The following is a 16,503-nucleotide window of genomic DNA, read 5'->3' as shown; positions in this document are numbered from 1 at the left end:
TGTTGGAAAGGGATGCCTGGTCAAAAAAGAGTGTATGAATGGTGAAAACCAGCTTGACAAAGCTGAAGAGAGTGGGAATAAGTGTCGTTCCCACAGACGGCACCAAATGTTGATGCACAAAATCAGTGAGGACTTTGGTACAACAGAAAGTGTTAAGTTTGTAACCTTTGCTAGATTGCTCCGGTCACTAGTGTGGATAAGTATGTAAATGGATAGAGACAGGGAAGCAAACACAAGATGTACGTGGTTCATCTAGATTGGCTACGTCCACGGAGTAGAAGAGTTCTCATTAATTGTGAAGGGTTTACACAAGTACATTGGTTCAAGCTCTCCTTTAGTGAGTACTAGTGAATGATTTAGTACAAATGACGTTATGGAATATTGTGAGAGAATGATATCTATTTATAGAAGAGAGTTTCTAGTTTCATTCTGACATTGACATGTGTTGTGTTGTGATTGGCTTCTGATGTTAACACGTGTCGCGCTATGATTGGCTTCTGATGTCAACACGTGCTGCGCTGTGATTAGCCTCTTGGTTGGAGGGAAACTCTTCTGGGTCCTTGACGGTATAACGTTGACCGGTGCTCAGTAGTTTCGGAATTGGTCAAGTATGGTACAAACAAACTGAATTGATATGATTTCAGATATATATATATATATATGTGTGTGTGTATATGCTTATATCTTGATTCTAGGAAAATTTTACATGTTTTACAGTGAGGGGTTAGTAAGTTGATAAAAGAAAATGATTTTGTAAAACAATTGTTTTGCCCACTCACGTTTTATGTTTTTCACCCCTCCAAGTTTTAAGTAAGCTTGTTGTTGGTGGCTTGAGGACGTCGGCAGTTCTGACTTATCGAAATAATAGTAGGACATTCTTGGTACTGTATAACTGGTACTTGTCCTACCGGACTGCACTTAGACTTTATGCTATGATTAGGAGTGTTTACTGTTGTAACTAACTCCTATCACTTTCTGTTTAGTAGTGCACTCTAGTAATTTGGTTCTTAATTATTCGTATAATTCTTATCTTTATTGCTTTCGCAATGTGCACACGGCTACGTCACTCTCACGTGACGGCCGGCATGCCTTGATCTCGATAGGGGTGTGTCACTTATTTCACTGAGGTGATAGTTCAGGGACTAAATCGGCACTTCACCATTTATAGTAATGTACTAATGTTTTTTCATTAGGCTCTTATTTTGGAGTATGTAATACTTGAAAGACAAGTGCTTTTTTTCTTCTTTTAATGTTTGTAAGTAATATTTGTGTGACAATATGATATGCATATACTAATTTAATATTATGTTTACCATTTTTTGGGGGTCAAATTATGTTTTTCATTTTTATTATTTATCGATTTAAAATATATTTTCTTTAATGAGTAACAGGTCGGGTCATATTACATGATAATATTAACAGGTCGATTTCGAGTCGAGTCATATTACCCGTTTACTTTAACGGGTGTTATACGACACGACCCGTTAAGATATCGGATATGTCATGAAAATGACACAAACATGAAAAACACAACACAAATGTCAGGTTTACTCACCCTCATCACTCTACCATTCCTTTCCTTTTTCTTTTTTTCATTTGCTTTCTCTTCTTCCAAGCCCGGATTGAAAAATCAAGGGTAAATTACATTTATTACCTTAACTTTTAGTCACATAACAAACACATACCTCACCTTTTGAATATTGCAATATCTTATCCCAACTACGATTTTATTTTATTTTTTTCCATTAATTAAGCTAAGGAGAAGAAGCTCGAGCTCTCTCTCTGTTGCATTAGTGGTTAACCTTCCAAATCTGTTTTCAAATTTTCCACTCAAGCTTCTTATGCTGAAGAAGAAAAAGAAGGAGAAGAAGAAGCTCGTACAACAATGGAAATCTCTTTCGAATTTTTCACCTTCCAAATCGATTTCATTCTTTTCAAAATAACTCACTGCAAATACAAACCTATATCAAAATTGGTACTACTTCTCAATTCAACACCAAATTCGAGTGACGAAAGTGGTCACTTTCCCAACTTTAGATAACTACTAGCAAAAATTGCTCGCGCGATGCTGCGGGTTTCAAATCCAACCAGTTCTTGCAATCAGTAAATATGGTTGCGAAGTTGTCAATAGTAAAAAAAAAAACATGTTAGCCAGGATAGTCAAATTTTATTAGTTTACTCTAAATGACTTCAACTTCTCCAAAAGGTTTGCTTCTAGACTCTTACATATCACTCAATACTTTTGTTAATTGGCCCTAAACTCTTAGTAAAAAAATTAGGCAACTCTAATTAACAATTGCTAATCAAACTGCAAAAACAACATAGTGAGCTTCAACTGTGTTCAAACATCTGAATCAATAGATTCAAAGGTCTTGATATGCATTATTAACCAAAGCCATCCATTACATTAGAATAAAAAATTTCCTAATGGACCGATGCAAATACAATTTGAAAGATCAAATTCAAACATTGAAGCACTCAAGCACTCAAGCAATTTAGATAATGCTTGAAAGATGAAATTCACACACTAAAACCACTCTGCAACAGATTCACATGAGTCATAATAGGAACTTACCAACCAAAACTTTACCACAGCCAAACGCTAGGTCCTTTCCATTAGTTAAGTAGATTTTACGTAGCTGCATTAACATTAAAATAAGGGAAATAAATCAGTAATCTTAATTTTTTTTAAGGAACTCAAAAATATTTCTCAACTTGCTTGTTTTCCTTGCATTAAAAATTATAAGCACAAAGGGGAATGGAAATATCCCAACAAATAATGCAAAAATCAATAATAAAGATTTTTAAATAATTTTGTGGTTAATGTGTATAGCAAGTGCATTGAAATGCTTAGCATTTGGTTAAACACACTTCTCTTCTTTAGAGAAGAGAGGCAGGGGAAAGCAATAGGAACAGTGTGATAGGTTCTAAGTTTTATACACACACACACACACACACACCAATATTCATTGACCATAAAGTATTACATGCAACTCAAAAACTAAAAATAAGAGAGAGACTTGGTGAAAAACCCGAAATCCCTTACACAAAAAACTCAATGCGCAATTAGATCATCAAGCTTCATGTCAGATTGTTTTTCGTTTAAGAAAACCTTCTTCCAGTTCAAGTAATACCAATTTAAGTTTAAATACCTACCTTAAATATTCAGAATACATAATTTGGAAATAGAAAAAAACATAAACATAATCATACCTGGAGAGTGATGGCAAAAGTATTATATCAGCCAAAAAAACCTTGCAAAGAACAAAAATTCCACAAAATCAGTATATTAGCAGTTCCTGCAAAACCCCAAAATCAAAAATTAGAAAAATAAAATTTGATAACATAATACAAATTCGTATCTGTTAGAGTAGACACCATTTAAATTAGAATAATTAGGTTTAGGATAAATACCCAAACAGTTCTACTTGATTTGGTCCTTGCTGCAAAAATGCAGGCATGGTGTTATGCACAGTAGACTTTTTCTTGCCGGTCTAGCAACGACCACCAACACAGTAGGCACAATTAAAAGGTCCACCACTTCTCCAACAAAAAACCTACTTTACACAAATTTTTTGAATTGTAATCAAAATAATTATATTAAATGCAAAATTAAAAATCATATCAAAAAATGAAATTGAAATTAACTGAAACCCTAATTGAATTGAAGCCCTTGTTAAAAAAAGCCTCATTGATATTGAAATTAAACAAAACCCTCCCTGATTTTGAAACCTCAGACTCAGATTCTCATACCTTAAATTTGAGCATCGAACCTGAGAGACAAAGCCATGAAGATTGGTAATAATGGCAAGAAACAATTCGCCGAAATTCCAACACCCAAAAACCTGGCTGCTTGATACTTGAAATCGAGTTTTTGGTTCGAGGGTTTAAATTAAGTGTGAGAGATTGTGGAATTAAATTTGTTGGTTTGAGGATATGAGGGCTTGAGGGGTTTTGCGGTGGCTGTGAGCGAGAGAAAAAGGAAGGGAGGGTTGATGGCAGGGAAAAGGTAAACGGAATAGAGAGATGAGGAGAGGAGAAAAGAGAAGACCGCAGAGAGAGAAATGGAAATGGAAGGAAAAGTCGAGAAGAAAGTCTGAGCGTAGCCTTTCAACGATGATCGACCCGTGGCAAAAAAGGGTAAAATTGGAATTTTACTGTACCAAGCAAACAACAAAAAGTGGGATTAGAAGAAACAAAGGGCATTTCCGTCATTTCACTGTTCCAGCCAAGCTGAGTTTTAGTATATGTATAATATACTTTGCTGATTGGATGAACAGATGGAAAATTCCAAAATTTTAAAGAAATATCGAATATGAAGCAGAGAAATGAGGAGAAATCCCTAGAACGCTAAAACCCAATATTGAATTAGAGTTGTAAAATCTGAAAAGATTTAAGCAACCAAAGGCTTGAGGAGCTCCTGATTGATGGTGCTGAGAATCCTAATATAGTATTGGACCTAGTGGTAGAGCCCATAATCTCGTTGTTCTGATCGACCATCTCCATGAATTACCCGATGACGAGCGACACCAATTGGATCCTGTTGGCCTCCTCTTATGCGCGAAACAGCTCCCCTGTTTAGATTCTTCATCTCGTCCTTGACGTGCTCTTCCTGGATGTCAATCGGCGACTAATGGTCACTACAACCCAATCCTCATGTGCTTCAGGCGCGACTGAGGGAGGCAGAATAATCGAGGAAGATGACACCTCGAAACGACATCGTTGCGATCTCCAGCTCAGGTTGTTCGACAACCTAGTGCCTCTTGACTGCCACTCTCTCTTCGTCTTTCAACAACGGAAGTGATGGCGTCAACAAATCGACACTGCTGGCGGCGGTGCCCGCCTGCGGTGAGACTAGCATCGTCGAAAGATGAATGGTTATGCGAGCTCTAATCGATTCTAAGCGGCGGATTAGAAACGTGACGGGATCGAGAGGATGAGGGATTGACAGATGCATCCCTGGGTTCGCTGGTTCGGCGTTTTGTTCCTCCAAACCAGTACTTAGCCTTGTGTCTTTCGTTGAGCTTCTTTTGCCAAATTTTTTTTCTTTGCTAAATTTTTCTATTTTCTTTTTTCTTTTACCAAATTTTTTTCTTTGCCAAATTTTTCTATTTTCTTTTTTCTTTTACCAAATTTTTTTTCTTTGCTAAATAAAATAAAATTTTCTTTTTGTCTAACTTGCGCATATTTGGCATCTCTGTCAATAGAAGGGGGTGTTGAGCTATATATTTTCACAAACAAAATATATTAGCTAAGTCTTATTAAAAACAGGGAGACTTAGGAAAATTAAAAAAAAAACTCTACACCCGCACACACGTGGACTATGACAAGTCTAATGGAGTTTGTCATCTACGTGGCAACCAAATATAGAGATCATATGTGTCTAGAACTCTCCAAAACTCCCATGTTCTCCACTCAAGTGATGGCTTTCTCTCAGCATCTCCACACCCCAGGAAAATAGCATCCCACCAACTTCAACTGCCATGTCCACCATTCGCCTATAAAAAGGCATCAAACCAAAGCAAACGGGGGGAGAAGACATAGAAAAAATAGGAAGAGATACGCTGCAGAAATTGAGATAGAAATTGAGAGAGGAAAAAAGCAACGAAGTACTGCTGGAAGAGAAGACGAAGTAATTCCATTACCAGCGATTCAGAAGCAAACTACAAGCAACAACCAGAAAGTACAAAACTATGTTTTTTTTCTCTTCATTTTCTCTCCAGTAAATTTATTTTGCAGGCAAACGTTGTCTTTAAAAACCTTGGTTGGCAACGACAATTTATATGCTAGCAACCGCCGACGTTAGACAAAAACCCAAACAGAAGTAGCAGTCGTACCACGTCTCCAACCGTCATCTCCGATGATTTTCCAGATGGAATCCGTGCACTATTCAACTTGAAGGAAAAAGATTTGATGATGCAATGTTGCATAATGGCGGTCTTCTAAAAGAAATTCGTGCATTTTGCAGCTTGAAGGAGATGGGTTTGGTGATGCCATGTCACATAAAACCAGAAGAACCTGAAGGAAGTTGTGTCAATGGAAGAAGAGACCAAGAGCCGCCGTTACCATGTTGCTGACACCCTTCGACTTCTCTACAATCCTTTGCCAAAATCCATTGCCCAGAAGCTAACGAGGAAGAAGATCTTCATCTATCCTCTCAACCCAATGGTCACAGCAATATCAGGGACCTCCAAGCCGTTAAAACTCACACCCCAAACCGCCAATCTCCAACAGTGTAGAACCCACGACTGCAATAATTTCGTCTCCCTCTCTGCCCAGTGGTGATGATCTGCTCCCGCTGTAATTACGATTACCGTTCGATTCCACGAGCCCAGCGAAGTGCAGCAATCGTACAAACTACACCTGTAGCTGTAGATCACCACTCCAACACCACCGCCCATTGATGGCGCCAAATGAGTAGTAGATGCAACAACCAGTGGAAGCCTCGAAACAACGGTGGGCAGCAGCCGCGGCGAAGTGACATCAGGCGACAAGCAGGCAATAAGAGACGAAAGCAGCCAGCAACACATAGCAAGGGGGAAACGACAAAAGAGCTTTTAGGAAGCAAGGAGAAAAATGGAGGAGAGAACACAAAGGGCTGCTTGGATTCAAGAAAGTTTGTAAAGGAAAAGTAATGTCAGGAATTCGAAAGATAAGAAAAAAATGGTGAAGAAGGTTTGCAAAGGAAAGGTGAGTAAGATTGACAGATGCTACAAAATAAAGAGTGAAAAGAAGAAAACGTATTGTTCATCACATGGGTGTCAGCAAGCTTCAGTGGTACAGTCAAAAAGAAAATGTTCATCACATGGGTGTTAGCAAGCTTCAGTGGTAAAGTCAAAGATGATGTCTTCCTACAATTAGAAAAGTCACAGCAAAAGCAAGAGAGAGTCCATGCAAATCACGAAGATATACCAAAATATGATGTGGTTGTTCTCGACCCAAAGCCAACACGTGAGGTGAATCGAAGATGATCTGAAGTTGCAGTATATAAGACGAAACAAATGCAAGTTACAAGGAACTTGATAACTTTAAGGCTATCCATCTGAAGCAACAACAACAACAACAACAACAAAGCCTTTTCCCACTAAGTGGGGTCGGCTATATGAATCCTAGAACGCCATTGCGCTCGGTTTTGTGTCATGTCCTCCGTTAGATCCAAGTACTCTAAGTCTTTTCTTAGGGTCTCTTCCAAAGTTTTCCTAGGTCTTCCTCTACCCCTTCGGCCCTGAACCTCTGTCCCGTGGTCACATCTTCGAACCGGAGCGTCAGTAGGCCTTCTTTGCACATGTCCAAACCATCGTAACCGATTTTCTCTCCTCTTTCCTTCAATTTCGGCTACTCCTACTTTACCTCGGATATCCTCATTCCTAATCTTATCCTTTCTCGTGTGCCCACACATCCAACGAAGCATCCTCATCTCCACTACACCTACGTGTTGATGCTTTACCGCCCAACATTCTATGTCATACAGCATTGCCGGCCTTATTGCCGTCCTATAAAATTTTCCCTTGAGCTTCAGTGGCCTACGACGGTCACACAACACGCCGGATGCACTCTTCCACTTCATCCATCCAGCTTGTATTTTATGGGTGAGAACGGTCGCTCTTTGGTATTTCCTGATCTCCGATCATCACCCCTAACTCATTTTGGCCTCCGTTTGCACTGAACTTGCACTCCATATATTCTGTCTTTGATCGGCTTAGGCGAGGACCTTTAGATTCCAACACTTCTCTCCAAAGGTTAAGCTTCGCGTTTACCCCTTCCTGCGTTTCATCTATCAACACTATATCGTTTGCGAAAAGCATACACCAAAGAATATCATCTTAAATATTAAGTTTGTGATCTTCGCTAGATTGCTCCGGTCATTAGTGTGGATAAGTATGTAAATGGATAGAGACGGGAAGCAAACACCAGATGTACGTGGTTCACCCAGATTGGCTACGTCCACGGAGTAAAGGAGTTTTCATTAATTGTGAAGGGTTTACACAGTATATAGGTTCAAGCTCTCCTTTAGTGAGTACAAGTGAATGATTTAGTACAAATGACATTAGGAAATATTGTGGAAGAATGATCTCGTAATCACGAAACTTTTAAGTACCGAAGTGTGGTATCGTCTTCACTTGCCTTATCTGTCTCATAGGTAGATGTGGCATCTTCTTTGGAAGTACTCTTCCTCCCTCCAGGGGTGGTATTTTTAACTGGTGGAGATGCACAAGTAAATATTAAGTTTGTGATCTTCGCTATCCATCTGAAGCAAAAAAAAAAAAAAAAAAAAAAAGGGTGCACTGTCACCAATCAAATTTGTGACTGCAAAGATGGCTTTTTTTCTTCTCAAAATCATGCACGTGGTCACTTTGGAAAAAGGTGGGCAAATGTCTTCCAAATAAATTCCTCCCCACAACAAAAGGAAGAAATGAGTTTAAAACTCAAAAGAAAAGAAGACATGTTCATCCATGCATTAGAAGACAAACAAAGAGAAGAAACAGCAAGGGAGGGAAATAAAAGCTTCTCTAAAATTTGGAATGCCACTCATGTGGGAATGTTGCTTATTTAGAACAAAGGAAAGCCACAGCTCCCCATCAAAATTTATATGGGCTATGTCAGTGAGTAACCCCATGAATTTGAATTTTGACCAAGTATTAAATGGCAAGGGAATGGTGCATTCCAAGACGAAAAGAAATATAAAGACAATATCAACATTATGAAGATAATGTCGGCATCAAGTTGGTAGACAAGCATCACTTCAAACATCGTGAGGCGAACCATCTCAGAGCACAAAGATCGATGGTACTCCGCGACAAAATCTCAAATTGCATGAAGCTGTGTCGAATATCAAATGGCACAAAGCCGCAACGAGTCTCAAAAATCACGAAGCTACGAAATGCTCCTCGCCCGCATGAGCTAAAACTGGACAAGGCATCAAATGCTCCAACATCTTAAAGTCCTCGCCTGCACAAGCTAAAAACTGCACAAGGCATCAATCGCTCCAATGGCTCAAAGTCCTCGCCCGCACGAGCTAAAACTGCACAAGGCATTAAATGCTCCAATGGCTCAAAGTCCTCGTCTGCACGAGATAAAACTGCACAAGGCATTAAATGCTCCAATGGCTTAAAGTCCTCGCCCGCATGAGCTAAAACTGCACAAAGCATGGCTTGAAGTCCTCACCCGCATGAGCTAAAATTGCACAAGGCATTAACGCTCCAATGGTTTAAAGTCCTCGCCCGCATGAGCTAAAACTGCACAAGGCATCAAATGCTCCAATGGCGAGCTAAAACTGCACAAGGCATTAACGCTCCAATGGTTTAAAGTCCTAACCTGCATGAGCTAAAACTGCAAAAGACATCAAATGCTCCTTACCTGCATGAGCTGAAACTGCACAAGGCATCAAACCCCAACAAAACACATAAGGAACTACGAGTGACTTGATCCTCAACGAGGGTACGTAGTCAATCTAGGGCTCTACCTAAGTGCAGTCACAAAATCAAATAAACCTCCAAATCCCCAAGTTACGATTTATTCATATTAGAATCAAAAGGTATTCCTTTCCCAAAAGAAAGGTTGTAATTAATAGGCGTGTAGCTTAGAATGGGTCAAACTCAAATTAATAAAATCCTCTTCGGAAAAATGAACGAGGGTGAAATTATGTCGAGTTTGTTTACATATTGTGTAAAAAATTTTACTCAACAGGGGACTCACTTTTTCCACGTTGTGAGATAATGGCCAATTTAACATATTTTTTTAACGAAAGTATGACATTTCAACAATTTCATAAGTATGACAAGGTAATATTTAAAAAATGAAGTATACGATTGTGATGGCATCCCAACTGGAGGGTGTAAATTGTAGTTAACCCAAAAATCAACTTGGCCACCAAATCCACTTCTCTAACACATGCATATCTCCTTGTCCATCCTCACCGATACAATTGCGAACGCCCATCCTCAAACACCCTTTTTGTGAAAACCCCATATCAGAATTCAATCTTTCCAGCTGGTTTTAGAGAAATGCCAAGAATTTGAGGATGGGTTTTCCGAGAAAATGGGAGATTTTGATCAGACGATCGACCCGTTTGAAACCAATTCGTCAGGCAAGTAGGAAATTTCTAGCATGAGGTTGATTTAGGCAACGAGGTCTATTTGCGCGAGTGTCAGAGTTCGCGACAAGGGTGATTTAGGCGTCAGAGGCGTCGCAGAGGAACTTAATGAGACCAAACAAATGCGTCCTAGAAGTTCTTGCATACCCTCTCAGGACCCATAGTAGTTCTCAAAGCCTATCGTCTTCATTCTTCCACTAATTAAAATTCTACAAATTACAAGTTAGAATTCTTATATTTGAATTTCATGCATGACAAGTTCGAAAACAAACTATAGTCCTTGATCATTGTATACAAAAAAAATCTTTGGAACTTGTACATATTATGCGTTTCATATTTGACTACTTGTACATCAAAATTATCCACAAAGAATGTAGGAAAGCTTGTAACAGATAATATGAGAATTGTTATGGCACTCCAAAGTCTTATTTTGCACTCCACGCTTTCTATAATTCGAAAGAAAAATACACTTATGAGGAGTATAGAACGAGATTTTTGGAATGTTAATATAATTCCTAGATAATATATATGTTCTCATTTCATATTGACAACCATGGAGAGCTAATGGAGGCAAATGCCCCCAGTCCCACTAATTTATTATTTTGAAAGAAAAAAAAAACTACATGTAATATTACATGGCTAAAGACTGGTTTGATATTGTACGTAGTGCTTATGGCTAAGGGTTGGTTTGGAATTATAGTGCTTTAAAAAAAAAAAAACAGTTTATTAAAATATCTAGAACATCAAATGTGTTTGGTAGAACAAAAGAAAAAAGTTTATAAAAAAATAAATAAAATAAAAAAAGGTCGTACCCAGTGCACAAGGCTCCCGCTTTAAGCAGGGTCTGGGAGAGGTGAATGTCGGCTAGCCTTACCCCCATTTATGGAGAGGCTGCTCCCAAGTCTCGAACCCGAGACCTACCGCTCATGGGCGAAGGCACTTGCCATCTTACCAAGTGCGACCTCTATAAAAAAATAAAAAATAAAAATAAATAAATAAATTAATTAAAAAAAAAAACTTCAGTCAATGATAATAGAAAAACATAGATGAGCAGAAGCAAGGTCTACCATGCTTTTAAAAAATGTTTTTTTCTTTCCAAAGCATAGTAATCAGTGTTCATTTAATGAAATTTTCAAATGACAAATATACCTTCACATATTTTACAAAATTATAATCTTTGCCCCTACATTATTCTCTTTGGCAATTATTATATCACATTGAATATCATATCTTTTTTAGTCAATTAACATATTCATAACAATTTATATAAAAGTTTACCAAACACTCAGACACTATTATTATTATTTTTTTGTTAAAGGCACTTTTACAAAAATAATAATAATAATAATAAAAATATTACCAAACACTCAAGAAATTTATTTGTGCCTTTAACAAAAAAAATAATAATAATAAAAAAAATATTACCAAACACTCAAGAAATTTATTTTACAACTTGTTATTCTCACAGCACATTAGAAACAATTTTATAAAAGGCACAACAATACCAACTAGCCCTAAGTAATACAGCCCAATTAAAAGCACTTCAATGAAAAAAAAAAATTCTTGTTAATATTGACAACACCCCGCTCAGGTTTAATTATTAACTCACATACAAAGACCTGAAAGAAATTATAGAATGGTTGTGAAATCAGATGAAAGATCAGATATAAATGAAAATATCATGGTCACATACAAAGGTAACCATATTTGATAATATTTATGGGTTGTCTTTGGTAATCTAGACAACCGAGTAGTCTGATTTTTAAACATATGTAATTTTAATGTTACTTTATTACTTGAAGATGCCCCATTCAACATTATTTTTGGCTTTGTCCCTGCTGACAGCCAATTTATATGCACTTATACAAGACTTCCCTTTTAGCTAGAAGACCATATATACGTCCAATATTATATTAAAAATGAAACACATCCAATATATCTTAAATTAAACTTCGATAGCTAGTATGGCCTCTCACCAATATAATTCCCAGGAGGATCATAATTACAAGTCATAAACACATCTCCATCGTCACACACAACCCTAGCACACCCGAGTCTCGTCGTAGTCTTCCACACAATTTGAGTATAATGTCCGCACATTTGACCAGCCTCGCACGTATTCGTCATGTAACTGTAGTACTTCTCTTCAGCAGCCCATGTCTTCACTGCGTCGCTTGGAGTCCATGTCGAGCCGCTGCCCCAGTATATGTTTTCTCCTAGCTTGAACCCGTCTTCCGGGAACGAATGCTGCAATTTGCAATCGGATTTTCTCTGGCCTGCCCACCACCTAGCATATTTCTCGAGTTGAAAGTCCCACATCAATGGCATCTCCCACTTTGCTGCCCTCACCAAATTGTTTTGGAACAAAAATTCTAAGGACTCTCCTATGCAACCCCAGCATAGTTGCTTTGAGACCCTCCAGACGGTCTCGTTGTTCGGCTTTTGTTCATGTGCAGAAGTAGCTGAGCCGACGTCAGTAAGGTAGAGAGCAAAGAGGATAAAGAGGAATTGTGCCTTCATTTCTTTCAGTTATCTTAGACTCTCCTAGGGATTTCTCGTTTGTGACACTGCTACTATATAAAAAACTTGGAGGAGACGGAGGATGAAGAGCCACGCGCATTAGGGTTTGTGTGGAGCACAATCGATCTTATTTGGTGGTGGATAGAAGAATTTGGGTACTGATCATTGGAAGGTGTTGTAGAAACAGCATAGTGGAACGTGGTGAAATATTATGGTTTTGTTTGCATGTCGTATGTACTATATATAATCTGGTATGATTGAAGCTGCTCTCGTGAATGGCTATATTGTACCCGTGAGGTCTGTGTTGTTTTATTAGACGACATTGCGCTCACCATGGGCCTCTCTAGAACATGGTACGTGGCACAAAATACAAGCTCTAGGTAACGTTAGGCTAATGAACACTGAATAAATATACATGGTCCAATCATGTGTTAAGTTTTTCTCTAAATAAACTCTATCACGTGATGTAACTGTGATAATGAACTCATACCATAATTGCTCTCCAAATCATGACCGATGAGCATGTGTGGTATGTAACACATTTTTGGGATAGCAAATGAGTTTGTTTGTGTTAATTTTTTATGTTGTAACATTTTTTTTTTAATTCCTAGTCTCTGGATTTACCATTTGTGCATTTAGACAAATTTTGATCATTCACCTACTCTAATGGAATCCAATCCTCCCCGTCAGATTCGGATTAAAATTGTTTATTGTGCAATACCCAACTATATACTTGTCTTTCATCAAGGCACAAGGCACATATGGTTTTAGCTTTCTTAGCCCAAAACTTTTTGGGGTGATGACTAACATCAATAATCCCTTCTCAAACAAGCCAGTTGAAGAACAAGATTGATAAAATAAAAATATAAAAACAATCAAAGAACTGTTGTAGGCCTATTTGACTAAACTGTATAAAAGACAGAGGGAGAGGGGCCGGCTGTAACAGAGAGAGAAGAGAGAGATTTAATTTTGAGGTATGTGTTGTATCACCCTCTTATGCCTTTATTTATAGTAGTAGGACAAGTAGAATCCTTACCTTTTTAGGATTACATTTTTTAATGGGTAATCAACTCCTAAAAGGAATAAACTAGATACTCCTAGACATACTAGGATTTACACAATCACATTCCTAATGCGATAGGATTGCAACACTCCCCCCTTGAGTGTGTAAATACTTAAACAAAAAGTTGCATCAGATCTTCAACAGATGAGGTAGAACAGTTGATGAAGTCGTCGGCACAAAGGGTGAACGCGAGTCTCAAATGCAAGTAAGTAAGTATGCACTGGTAGTAAAACTCACAAAACCTCGTTATGGTAAAACCCAAGGCATAGGGAAAACCCATAGACTAAGGAGAAAGGTGAGAAGTATGCACAATCTGTAAAATAAACGTCAAACAGGATGAAAGTAGTGAACTTAACGGAGTATGATCATCTCGGGAGGGGTGCCTCATCAAAACCTTGTTACATAGCAAAAACCCAGTGGGGAAAATGCTCCTAATCGTATGAAAAAAAGTACATTAAGATCAAGTGAGTATGCTCTAGGATATTCCCCCTGAGTTAGACATAACTTACAAATAAGAGAACTGCAAGCGATTCAATTTAGATAATTTATGCATACCGATTCCTTAGACGAGCTTCTGAAAAGTAGACTTGGGCAATAACTTCGTGAAGAGGTCGGCCAGGTTGTCTTGGGAATGAATTTGCTTAACTTCAATGTTTTGATGCTATTGTTACTGGTGAGAATAAAAGAACTTCGGGACTATGTACTTGGTGTGATCTCCCTTAATGTATCCCTTCTTTAACTGCTCGATACATGCTACATTATCTTCAAAGATTGTCGTAGGAAGGTCAACGATAGAAGTAAGACCATTAGTGCTTCGAATACGTTCCATAACTGCTCTCAACCAAAAACACTTTTGTGAGGCTTCATGCAGGGCAAGAATCTCAACATGATTTGAAGAAGTCGCAACTAGCGTTTGCTTGGTAAACCTCCAAGATATAGCGATGTCTCCAACGGTAAAGACATAACCTGTTTGAGAACGTGCCCTATGTGGGTCAGGCAGATAACCAACATCTGCGTAACCAACGAGGCGAGAATCAACCCGAGCACCCAGAGGGATGACGACTCCTTTCCAGGATTCGTGGGTTTTGAACAAGCCCAAATCCGTCGTACCCTTGAGGTAGCGGAAAATGTCCTTAACATCATTCCAGTGTCTGTGTGTATGAGCGTTGTTGTGTCTAGCCAAAAGATTAACAGTGAAGGAGATGTCAGGTCTAGTGCATTGAGCCAAGTATAATAAAGCACCAATTGCACTTAGGTATGGAACTTCAGGCCCTAAAATCTCTTATTCATCCTCCTTCAGATGGAAGGGATCTCGTTTAGCATCTAGAGTCCGAACGACCACATGAGTACTCGAAGGCTTCACTTTATCCTCATTAAAATGTCGCAACACATTCTGGGTGTAGTTCGATTGATATACTAGGATTCCATCCGAATAATGCTCGATCTCCAGGTCAAGACAATATCGAGTTTTCCTAAGATCTTTCATCTCAAATTTTGATTTCAAGTGCGACAATTTCCTCAAGCTCTACTGGAGCTCCAATAAGGTTCATGTCGTTGACATAAACTGCAACGAACGCAAATCTGGAATGTGACTTCTTAGTGAACACGCATAGTTCGTTGTTCACATAACCATGAGTTGTCAAATATTCACCCAGACGGTTATACCACATCCACCCAAATTGTTTCAATTCGTAGAGTGACCTTTTCAATCTAATCGAGAGAGTGTTCCATGGTCTAGAACTATTTGAGCAAGTCAATGGAAGTCATTCTGAAACTTTGATGTAGATTTTCGTATCTAGATCCCCATAAAGATACGCGGTTACCACGTCCATAAGCTGTATATTCAGTTTTTCAGAAGTACCAAATTGATAAGGTATCAGAACGTTATGACGTCCATTACATAGAAATACGTCTCCTCGTAATTAATCCCAGGACATTGGGAGAAGCCTTGCGCTATGAGGTGTGCTTTGTACCGCACTATTTCATTCTTCTCATTACGCTTCCTCACGAAGACCTACTTGTAGCCCATGGGCTTTACATATGGTGGAGTAGGAGCTACAGGCCCAAACAACTTTTGTTTCACGAGCGAATCGAGTTCGACCTGGATTGCTTGTTTCCAGTTTGACCAATTCGTTCTACGTCGACATTCATCAATGAAGCATGGTTCAATGTCATCGCTAAGCATGATGTCGGAAGCAACGGTATACACATATGCATCATTGACTATCATCTCATTCCAATTCCAAACCTCAACCAAAACTACATAATGGACTGAAATTTCACGATTCTCGGGAGGCCGGGTTGTCTCGTCTAAGACATCACCGTAATCCAGAATAACCTCATTCGTTGGAATAGATGAGTAATAAATTGTCGAATTCAAACTAGGGTCACTAGCTTGTGCCGTTTTTCTTTTTCTAGGTTGTGAATCCTTTAAACCAGGAACTTGCCACGCTTCAGGGTAGGAGTAGGTGATTGGCCAGCTACCATTGAACCATGCCATTGGGAGGTGTAGCCACCCCACCTTTGGGGTTGGTCCGGCCTTCCACAGCGATTGTTTGGCTTACGTTAAGTACGTCTATCATTGCAGGTGCGTTTGTAGTAGGTATATGTGATCTCGTCACCTTTGCTAGATCAGTAAAAGTATTTGGCATGCTTTAAGCAATGCTCTAAAGATCTAGAATGCATCGCACTTCAGTTTTAGACTGAGGGGTGTAGGGATATAATGAGACATAGTGGGAGTAATCCTTGACAATTTGAGGCTTTCTATAGGAATGTTATTGATCTTCTCTCATTCTAACGATGAGAATATTGTCTCATCGAAGTGACA

At 38.7% G+C, this 16,503-nt stretch overlaps 1 protein-coding gene and 1 long non-coding RNA gene across 2 annotated transcripts; both read right to left on the bottom strand.

Annotated features, from left to right (window-relative positions):
- Positions 1-2,336: 2,336 nt before the first annotated feature.
- Positions 2,337-5,204, bottom strand: LOC103404100 (uncharacterized). The gene is made up of 4 exons (XR_524282.4): positions 3,754-5,204; positions 3,415-3,557; positions 3,214-3,299; positions 2,337-2,639 (listed from the first exon to the last, which is right to left on the bottom strand). It is a non-coding gene; the product is annotated as an uncharacterized lncRNA (long non-coding RNA).
- A 6,662-nt stretch (positions 5,205-11,866) lies between these two features.
- LOC103404101 (pathogenesis-related protein PR-1-like) lies at positions 11,867-12,773 on the bottom strand. The gene has a single exon (XM_008342958.4). It carries the CDS (start codon positions 12,611-12,613, stop codon positions 12,053-12,055), a length of 561 nt encoding a protein of 186 aa, XP_008341180.1. The 5' UTR covers positions 12,614-12,773; the 3' UTR covers positions 11,867-12,052.
- Positions 12,774-16,503: the final 3,730 nt, after the last annotated feature.

Source organism: Malus domestica, chromosome 13, assembly GCF_042453785.1.
Source record: "Malus domestica chromosome 13, GDT2T_hap1".
Taxonomy (NCBI): Eukaryota; Viridiplantae; Streptophyta; class Magnoliopsida; order Rosales; family Rosaceae; genus Malus; species Malus domestica.
Note: the sequence above shows the minus strand (reverse complement) of the source record. Positions and strands in the feature narration are given on the sequence as shown.